The sequence below is a fragment of the Pundamilia nyererei genome, unplaced genomic scaffold (genome assembly GCF_000239375.1).
Source record: "Pundamilia nyererei isolate P.nyererei 1_Seehausen unplaced genomic scaffold, PunNye1.0 scaffold00385, whole genome shotgun sequence".
Lineage (NCBI taxonomy): Eukaryota > Metazoa > Chordata > Actinopteri > Cichliformes > Cichlidae > Pundamilia > Pundamilia nyererei.
In genome coordinates, this window is record NW_005187786.1 from 333,129 (window position 1) to 344,210 (window position 11,082).

At 37.1% G+C, this 11,082-nt stretch overlaps 2 protein-coding genes across 2 annotated transcripts; both read left to right on the forward strand.

Annotated features, from left to right (window-relative positions):
- The first annotated feature begins 4,308 nt into the window (after nt 1-4,308).
- Nucleotides 4,309-7,297, forward strand: LOC102209444 (olfactory receptor 2AG1-like). The gene is made up of 2 exons (XM_013915869.1): nt 4,309-4,458; nt 6,509-7,297. Exons 1-2 carry the CDS (start codon nt 4,309-4,311, stop codon nt 7,295-7,297), a joined length of 939 nt encoding a protein of 312 aa, XP_013771323.1.
- A 1,881-nt stretch (nt 7,298-9,178) lies between these two features.
- LOC102209731 (olfactory receptor 52E8-like) lies at nt 9,179-10,597 on the forward strand. The gene is made up of 2 exons (XM_005752844.1): nt 9,179-9,334; nt 9,812-10,597. The coding sequence occupies exons 1-2, from the start codon at nt 9,179-9,181 to the stop codon at nt 10,595-10,597; spliced, it is 942 nt and encodes a 313-aa protein (XP_005752901.1).
- Nucleotides 10,598-11,082: the final 485 nt, after the last annotated feature.

The following is an 11,082-nucleotide window of genomic DNA, read 5'->3' on the forward strand; positions in this document are numbered from 1 at the left end:
GTGATCTTATTGGTGGCCATCTTACATGCTGTTGGCTATCACTGTGGTATTATACTACTTCCCCTTCCTGCTACAGCGCACAGTAGTATTTTGTGTAGCCTGCTTAATTAAAAAACGTTGGATTATTTTTTCCATGCTGTAATATTGACATTACCCAAAGTCGACTCTCTGCTGAACTTGAGTACTGGCTCCACACCCTGAAGAAGCATTGCTAGCCAGGCCCCTGCTGTCAGTGAATTACAAGACAGCTTAGCCACTGTTAACTCTCCCCCAGTAAATTGTCCCAAGCAGCTTCCAGTACGCCACCAACCCATTCAAACCTCAAATACATTTTCCCCACTCTGTGACACACCGTCTAAGGAATAAACTCTGGTTATTGGAAAATCTGTTTTGAGAAACATAATGTTAGGTGGTAAATGGACTGATTCTTATAAAGCGCTTTTCTACTCTCCTGGAGTACTCAAAGCGCTCTGTACAACATACCACATTCACTCAATCACAAAAGCACTTCCTTCTGAGCTTTTCACTGCTTACTAAGTACCATTCATACACATTCATAGTCCAGTGGATGCATTGGAGAACAGCTTGGCGTTAATATCTTGCACAAGGATATCTGAAATGCAGATTAGGGGGAGCCATGATCGAACCACTGACCAGTAAACAACCTGCTCTACTTTCTGAGCTAGGGGGGGCAGCTCTGGTCAAATTTATTTACATTTATTTGAAGAACTGGTGTTGGGAATCCAAGCCAGGTTTAAGTTGCTTTACTTTTTCAGCAGAGTCCCTCCCTGATAGCAGCCTTCAGTATCAGCTTTTCCTTTTTACAGCTGCCATGACAGAAATTAGCCACAGTTGGTTTTCAACCAATAAATGATTATATATTATATAATCGAGATTAGATGGTGCTGCCACTCTAGGTGGAAAGAGAATTACACTTTATTAATTCTTTTTGTGGAGGCAGACAACAAATAATGCATTTTAAGGTAAAAGCGAGGGTCCATATAACATGCCTGCCATAGGTAGTATTATTAGAAGGCATAGCTGTCAGGGTTCTGTGTGCGGGCAGACGGACAGGAGGATCCAAATGTAGGACTCGGACACTGAATTGAAACTCAAAAACCTCAGCTTTATTGCTGGTAACTAAACATGAACTGACACTGAATCACTGGAAACTGAAACACACAGGCAAGTCTGACGGCACGACGCGACACTGAACAAAAGCGAACACAGGGCTAATATACACAGGGGAGTAATCAGGGAATGGAAAACAGGAGGGAGACACAGCTGGGAGAGATTAGGGTTAACGTGACAGGGGAAGCGAAGCTGGAAACACTGACATCAAACATGAACATGAACCTTCAAAGTAAAACAGCAAACAAGACACACTAAACAAAGACACGGACTAGACAGAGAGAGACAGACTAGACACTGAACTAAACCTGCAATAAACATGAGAACACAAAATTAAGAACTAATCCCTGAACAAGAATAACTGAAACATAGATCAATAATAATAATAATAATAATAATAATAATAATAATAATAATCAACAAAAGCACCACACGAGAATAAGAAAAGAATCTAAAATGCAAAATCACACCAAAACATGAGAACTTAAAATACTGGGTCAAAACTGACCTAGAACCGTGACAATAGCAGACATTTTTATTACTATACTATAGATGATACAGAGCTTTATCCAATTTCCTTCCTAAAAACATCAGATAGAACTAAAGTTATTGTACTCTGTCCTAAAAATCCTAGAAACAGCTACCAGCTAGCTACTGCGGATGGCATTACCTTGGCCTCCATTAATACTTATCTTCAAGAAATCTTCAGTTGATCTAAAATGCAAGAGAACTGACAGGCACTATATTGGCTTCTCTTCACTGACTTCCTGTTATATCCAGAATTGAATTTAAAATAATTTTCCTTCTTGAATAACTAGGGCCAATCTTATCTTAAAGACCTGATACAACCTTATCACCCCAATATAGCACATCTCTCTCAGACTGCAGGCTTACTTCTGGTTCCTACGATATTTAAAAGTAGAATGGGAGGCAGAGTCTTCAGCTTTCAGGGCCCTCTTCTTTATGAGGCTTCCCGTGATGCACTGATCATTTCCTCTTCTCTCAGCTTTTTTCACTTACTGTGTTTACACACCATTCTGCATTTAACCGCTTTCATAGTAGAAAGAGAATGGAAATGAATTGAAAAAGATGATGCTTGTAAAGATGTTTATGGAAAAATCAGCATACTGCTCACACGACTCATCACCCTAGTAGCCCTGATGAGTTTACAGTCTCACACCTGCATTACATCTGCATCTGAACTAATAATTCTGAATCCTTGAAGGACCTCACACCAAACTTCATATAAAATCTGATGTCATGCTGCTGTAGTGATCTAAATGCATAAATGCAGGTAGGCACAACATGGCTTGGAATGTTTTAGTATACAAATTAATTACTGAAGTACTTCAGTGCAAATATGTTTTAAAAGCTTGTAACTGTGCTCTTGGACTTTGTCCAGACATAGCTGACATGTTAGCCAATGTTGAATGTCTTGAGCTCCACGTAACTATGAAATGCTACACCTTTTATTGGTGTATTTTCTTGATAAAACCTTAATATGATGTTTTTCTTTCTGTTGCAGGACACATTGTACTTTTTGTAAGGCTTTTATCCATAATTCCAGCAAACAGTTTGAGTGTGCTGGATGAAGTAATCTTTCATTTAATAAAATGTTAATAACATAACCATGCTGTTTTAGAAAAAGCAAAATAAATTGTAAAGCACATTATTAGTTTTGGTTTGCCAAATTATGATTATTGACCTGCTGTTCCTAACCACAGGAGTTGGTCCACAAAAATGGCAGATAAAGTCCAGTGTGCCAATTCAAATTTGTGCACAAAAACAGTTTGCTAATTGCCAAGAAAATATTTTTAAACAAAATTCTAAAATATTTGTGTTTTCTTGTTTTTATGACAGGTGTTCTAATAAATCTATAAGAATCAAACATGCAATGCTAACCATATTGATCTTGTCCTGTGCACACACACAAGGAATCCCAGGACACCATAAACCTGTATAAGATTATCTGCTGCATTATGTTGGTGTTTAGATGCAAGCAGGTAAGTACCACCTCCAACTACATTTAGCTTTTAACTATATTCTGACACCATTTTCATGATGTATATGCAAATGTACATTATATAGGCCTGTTTGAGCTCTTCTTGAAAACTGCAGCTATTTACAAATGATATTGTTTTTAAATGTGTAAAACAGGGTTTTCAGCTGATAACACACTAACATGTTAAAAGAGATATACATTAATTTACACTTCAGTTTAGAAAAGTTTAGAAAAAATGTAGATGAAAAAATAATCAAAATTAAATTATATAGTCCTTTCCATCATCATGCTTCAGTTGAATGTTAAAATTATACTTATTATATAGATATATTTACTCTTTGCTTCAGAGGTTATGCAAGTCAGGCTTCCTTTTTCTTACTGCACGGTCTTTCAAAGGTTATAAGTAAAAAACTCATATACAACACAAGCTCTGCGATGTAAAACAACATGAGGGAAAGAGCAATGCCTCATGTGTGCCTGTTTTGTGAAGTTTGATCAGCCCTAAATGTTCATGTATGTTTATTTTTTATTTTATATTATAAAATTGTCTCTGGTTGTTTTAGTATTATTAATATTACCAGTATTATAATTGATGATTACCTTTTCAAAGTAACTTTACCATAAGGGGCCAATACCTGCAACTCAACAAGGGCTCTTTAATTTTCTTTAATAAATTGTGTGTGTGTGTTTTTTTTTTCCTTTTTGAATTTCTCTAACATTTTTCTCACAATGTTGTTTTTTGAATGTCATCTTTTACAGTGATGAATTCATAACTTGTAGGGATGTCATGATAGCCTTGATATTTAAAAGTGACATAATGATAAAATGATGAAATTATGATAGCATTGTAAGTAAATGTGTAACTGGTTAATGACATTTTCTTAATATAGAAGCAAATCACAACAACAGTTGTCCCAAGCTCCTTATGTAAAGCTTTTCTATACTGATGGTTTCAGACTTTTTCACCATCTCAGTGAACTTGTACTGAGATGTACTTGTCAGTTAATGTGTTTGCCAAAAGGACAAAGTGCCACTTTTACCACTCAAATCACAAATTTAAAATCTTTAAAATCTTTATTTTCATGCACTTGTGAATTACTCAGTGGAAATGTGATGGAAATATTACTTATTACTTAAAAATATAATATTTATTGTTTCTTTTCAGCTGTCAAGAGATGAATGCATCATCTGGCAATGTGACTGTAGTCTTACAGTATCGAGACTCATTTGCTAAAGCTGTGACCAAGAATTTGATTGTCGTGTTCCTTGGCATCTCCATCGGCTACATCAATGCCAACCTCATTCACACGTTCTGCAAACACCAGGTCTTGTAGTCTTTCTTTCATGACCACTTATGTAATCAGTAGGGGTGCAACGATACACAAAATTCACGGTTCGGTTCGGTTCGATACTTTGGTATCACGGTTCGATATTTTTTCGATACAAAAAAATGTTCATGCCTTTTTAATTTGTCATTTATTAAAATTATAAATATATATTTTAACTCAAAAGTACAGTTTTTAAATTTAACCCTAACCCTTGTGCGTGTTTTTTATTTTGACAGCAAATGCGCACCTGCGGACCACTTATGTGCACCCCTGGTTATTTAGCTCGTCATATTGCAGCCACAGAAATTATTTTGTCCATGAAACCATAAAGCTGCACTTTCTTTTTGCCTTATAGTCTGATTTGTCATAACTTCTCCGTTTTGTGCTAAGCTTTTCTTTGGCTGTCACTTCTTCACCCTGACCTGTCTTATTTGGCTCAGCAGAACTGAAATGCTTTTACACACGCACTCACATAAGCTCAGCAAATCTCTGCGCGATCAACCTCTCACATGTTTAAGCTTGCTGCGGGAGATTTCACTTGTCATGTTTGCATAGTAAGCTAACGATTAATAAGACAATGTCAGAGGAATTGGTGCACAAATTATCATCACTCACAGATCAGTGCTGTCGCTCTCTATACACAGTTCGCACGATTGCAAAGTGAAAGCAAAAAAACAAGCGCAAATTCAAACGCAATTTCAATATGTCACATACTGACAGTGGCTCACCGATGCCAATGACATAATTACCCAGCTACATTTCTGAAAGAATGCAAAAGCATTGACATATATTTTTCCTTCCTACAATAGCCCGACTGGAAAAATCGCTAGCCCCGGGACGTCGGGCTAGCGATATTGCGAGCCCTGTATCTGATTGAGGAATCACTCATCTTTGGAAAAGAGAGTTTATTACAGAGAAATGTCTCTTTCCAAAATAAAAGCTATACTATCCGCTTCTTCTGGGCTATATTCTCAGCAGCATAAGGAGAATCATGTGCTAACAGCTGTCTAAATGACTCGGCTAAAGTTGGTAGCATGCTTGTTGTTTTTGTCTTTGCACTAGGATGATGTCTGCGTAAATGTGCAGTCATATTCGTTGTGTTCCCATTAGTGCTTTCAGGTTAATCTCGTTGAAATGACCTTAACGCCACAACACGGCAAATCTCCGTTAACGAGCTACCGCCGATCGCTCCGTGCATGGGGCTAGACGGCCAACACGTTAACGAGCTAACTGCGCTAACACACTAGTTTCCACCCATGTAATTGAGCATTGCATGGCACATCCAACATACTGTTTTACTTTAGTCCATGACTCGCTTACCTTCAGGGTCATACGTCACATGAAAACCAAAATAATTCCAAATGCCAGAACTGAATGAGGGTGGGGGAGGTCCATGTTGCAAGGAGAGCTTAACTTCTGTCTTGCTAGTTTGCCCTGCACTCTTCCGTCTGACTATGCTGTCTGTGTTGAGCGCTCAGTGGATCTGCGCTCGACAGTGCAGCCTAGGCGGAGTAGTCGAACGCAGATTCACTCAGCGCTCAACACAGACAGCATCGTCAGAAGGAAAGTTGATAAAATAAATTACAAATGTTGTATTGTTCGATACATATGCGTACCGAACCGAAAGCACTGTATCGAACGGTTCAATATCGATACGAATATCGTTGCACCCCTAGTAATCAGGCATGAAGCTTTAAACAGGAAACGGGAAAGTCCCAGTGAAATCCGATCTCTTTAACAGGATGACCTGTACAAAGTTGAAATCATACAAAATCAAAACTAATCTGGAGACACAACCAGTGTGTCAAAGCATCAGTGCTAAATGACATCTCACGCATAATGATGAGATGCAACCAGTATCTGTGGAAACGGTGTCTACATGTCTCTTAAGAAATTGCACCATTTGACGATATCCATCCTTTTCTACTGCTTGTGGTTGAAGGGGCACTATTCAAAGCAAAGATGCCTTGCCTTTCAAAATTGAAAATTTTAAACGTGTTGCCTAAACAGAATTGTTTTCAAACATTGTTTTCCTATACCTCTCCAGATTTTCTACAAGAATCCCAGATATGTCCTCTTTATTCACCTGGTGATCAATGACATGGTCCAAGTGATGCTGACTGCCATCCTGTTCATCATCAGCTACACCATCTACAAACTCAGTGTCTCCGTCTGCTGCATCTTTATGTTGCTCGCTCTCTTCACCACTGAAAATTCCCCTCTGAACCTGGCTTGCATGGCAGTGGAATGCTACATAGCCATCTGTTTCCCCTTGCGTCATGTTCAGATTTGCACTGTCCAAAGAACTTTAATCTTGATTAGTTTAATTTGGATGATCACAACATTGTCTGTCCTTCCTGATCTATTCATCACCTTGGCCACAGAACCCCTGGATTTTTTTCATTCTCGTGTGTTTTGTCTCAGAAACACTGTCTTTCCACATCCCCTCATCATCCAGAAGAGGGATATTACATATGGAGTGTTTCTAGTTATAGTTTGGGTTACTATCATTTACACGTACCTAAAGATCCTATTCACTGCCAAAACAGCAAGCAAAGATGCCAAGAAAGCCAAAAACACAATCCTCCTGCACGGGTTTCAGCTGCTGCTGTGCATGGCAACATATGCAGCTCCCCACTTAACAAATGCTCTGCAGAAATGGTTTCCTACGAATTACACTGATTCCCTCTTCGTGATCTATGTTACAGTTCAAATACTGCCACGATCCATCAGCCCCATTATCTACGGCATTCGTGACAAAACTTTTAGGAGGTTCTTGAAAGGGAATCTGTTGTGTAAAATCACTGTACATAAATCAGACAATCAAAATAGGTAAAAGTGAATGTCCTGGCCCCTATACCTCTGTTCAGTTCATTCAGTCATGTAAGTTGAAATGCCATGAACATCTAATAAAAATCTTGATAGCTTGATTAGTCTTATATATTAATTGGTATTGTTATATATTTATGGTTTTTATATTGTTAATTTGTGTATGTTGCGGGGCGTGGTCGGCCGCAGCAGGGAAGGTGGACGCACCTGCGCAACATCACAATCACACCTCACCAGGTTAAAATCTGTGCTCTGCCTGCTGTTGTTGTAGAAGTGTTCAGCTGCACAGCTGGAAAGCTGCAGCTGTGTATGTAACATGACAGCAACCGATAAATAAAAGAATAAAGATGCTGGAAAGCATGTTCATGTCGTCGTGGATAATTTACAGTGCATAGTACTGTATGTGCAGATGATAATTATAATCATTCAGTTATCTTGTTTAAGGAACTTTTAACTGGATTTAAAAGCTTGTGTAATTGTAAACAATTTTATGTTTGTTTTTGTAAATACCTTTTTCTTTTTTCACTTAATTTGAATCCATGCTTCAAATTTCCATGTTCTTTTGATAAGCAGCATAATTTTATTTATATTTAGCAATAATTAAAATCCTTTATCAGAGAGCTTTTGTAAAGTCTGTCAAAATTTAAATTTTTGCATGAGGTACAGTTAAATAATCCTTTAGGGTGCAAACAGTGAAAAATGTATTTGCAACACTTGGAACATTTTGTGATGAGCAACAACTGCTGTGGATCATTTAGGACATATATGTATGTTTAAAGCTGAAGCCACTAAACATGTCTAATGTCAAGAAAAAAGTTTGTGTAATTATCAGAATTTATGCACTGGTTAGCTATCTGGTGTCAAGTTAATTATAAGCAAAAGAAATCTGGCTTAAATAGTCTAAACTAGAAATGTAAGTGAACTCTATGCTGACAACCTTTCCAAAAGCTGCCTTTGGTTACATGCATGAGGAGAAAGAATTAGTTTTGGCTGTAGAGAAGTCCTTCCTTTAAATAAATAGTTACTGATGCAAGCACTGATTTCCCTCATTTAAATCAAATACACAAAGTTGTAGTGCTTGTAAGATTACAATTTCAAACACAATGAACATAACTGTATACAGTTTAACCGTGCTTTTAAAAATGTTACAGGTTAAAATATGTCTTGCAGTTAAATTAGAAAAGTTCATTTTGTGTAACAGAATTTACATTTCTACAATAAAAGTGATAAAATTCTGATAACATATCTCACAATATTTTATAGTTCTTTGTGTGAATGATGTAAATGACTCCCCTGCTTGTTAAACCTTTTCGTCATTTGTCCGGTCTTTTATTTCACCCTTCAGCTTTTCTGCAGTAATCCCAGGTTTTTACTTTAGATGATGGTCAATGACATGTTTCGTGTGACCGTGTGAATGTTTGTCATCAGCTACACAATCACAAAAATCCCGGCCTATTGTATTCTCCTCCTGCTTGTTCTCTTCATGTTGGCTTTGAAGAGAGTAAGAATTTATCTAATGTATAATTTAGAATTAGATTAATTAGAATAAATTACTTAGAATTAATTTAGAATTATTTTTAAAAATTCTCAGATCTCATTGGGCTTTGGATAAACTGTGCAGACAGGTATCACAGATCAACCCCCACCAGCCACAGTCCATGTGTACTCACTCTGTATAAAAAGGCTGCTGCAATACCACAATCACATTAGGATCAAAATCTATTCAAGGTCAGTACTGTCATGCTTCACTTCACACTTCTTCTATTGGAAATGAAAAAAGAACCACCACAGAACTGTTCACAATGTAACACTGTTTTTAAATCATATTTGCTGTACTTTGCACCGTTGACTGTTTTTCGCCCCTTAAACAGGTTCTTTGGATGCTGATATGAATTTGACACAAGTTGACAGCAATGCAACAATACCTTTGAATTACTGGAAGACATTTGTCAAAGCTGTTGGCAAGAATGTGACCGTTGTTGTGTTGGGCATCACCATAAACTACATTAATGCCACCATGATCCACACATTCAACAAGTATCATGTGTGTAAAGTAGGCCTGCTACTCTACATTACCTGTCAAAGAGTTATCATATTTTGCTATCTTTATTATTTTTTATTTTAAGTTGATTTGTTTTTTCTTTTTTTCAGCTCATGTTCCTTTGGTTCGAAGGCTGAGCTTGTCTGCTGTACTTTAAAAAGAATATCATTTAGAAATGCTTGCTTTTGATGTAGACCTTATTACTTTCAATGTTAGCTTATTTTCAGATATTATTTGGGTGTTTGTAAACCCCTGATTTAGACTGAAACAAACAAACAAAATCTTCTCTGTGCGTATTTTGTTTTATTTTAGTAATTGCAGCACAATCTTAAATCTAATTTTAATATGTACATGTTTTTACAGTAACGCTGTCTGGAAAAATGTCTTTTTAAATCAACTGTTGTTTTAACCTCTGCCTTTCTTTAACCTTACTCTAAAGATATATTCAAAACTAATAATTAATTATGTCATTTAAATCAGATCTTCAGGTTGAACCCTCGCTACATCCTGTTCATCCACTTGATGTTTAACGATATCATCCAACTGTCAACCAGCATTTCCCTCTTCATCTTCTCGTATGCATTCCACACCATCCACGTCTCCCTCTGTTTGTTACTCATCTTGCCGGCGATCTTTACCACACAAAACACTCCTCTTAATATAGCTTTTATGGCAGCAGAGTGTTGTGTTTCTGTCTGCATCCCTCTTCGATACAGCTACATATGTACAGTCAAAAGAACATACATTGTAATTGGAATAATCTGGGCAATAAGTTCACTTTCCATTTTGCCAGATCTGTTCATTCTCTTGGCCGTTGAGTCTTCACAGTTCTTACAGTCGAGAGTGGTCTGCAACAGAGATACTGTGTTTCGGAGCAGCTATAGTGTAAAGAAGAGGGATGCATCCCACACACTGTTTCTGGTGCTAGTTTCGGTCACACTGTTGTACACTTACTGCCAAATTTTGTTTGTGGCTAGATGTGCTGATTCAGATACTAAAAAGGCAAGAAACACCATCCTGATTCATGGGTTTCAGGTGCTGTTGTGTACAACGGTTTATGTGCAACCTCCATTAATCAAACTCCTGGTATACTTTTTTCCTGAAGGGCTAAGTGACATAAACTTTGCCACTTTTATTATTAACCAAGTTCTCCCTCGCTTAGGAAGTCCTATAATCTATGGATTACGTGACAAGACTTTCAGAAAGTTCTTGAAAAGGCATTTGTGTGCAGTGAACAACCTTCCAAAGATAATACGGTCGTCATAAAACAGCAATACATATCCAACTCATATACTGATTTTAGATGGGAACATATTTTCAGCATGTCATTTTGTATAACCTCTGCTGTTTTCATAGCTGAAATATTTAGTGTAAAAATAATGTTGTTTAACACAATCAAGGAGGAAGTTGAAAGATTATAAACTCTGCACAAAAGCTTATATGCAATATTATAATTCATTTAAAAGTTTTTAATCAGATAACAGGTCTGTGCATGATGTGTTACATATATTTGGGTGTTCTTTCTTCACTGCTGGGTCAGGCCTTGGGTAGCACTAGAGACATGGCACTCATTTCTCATTTGACAATTTTTAGAGAATTTTATTTAAAATGCGGTTTTCCCTCTCTTTACCGCCACACCTGAACTGAGGCTTATTGATGGTACTTCTTTTGGCTCTTCAGATTTTTTGATTCTTAAATAAATTTATTACCAAAAAAGTTTTGTGTAAAAAGAAATACTAATGTAATCACAA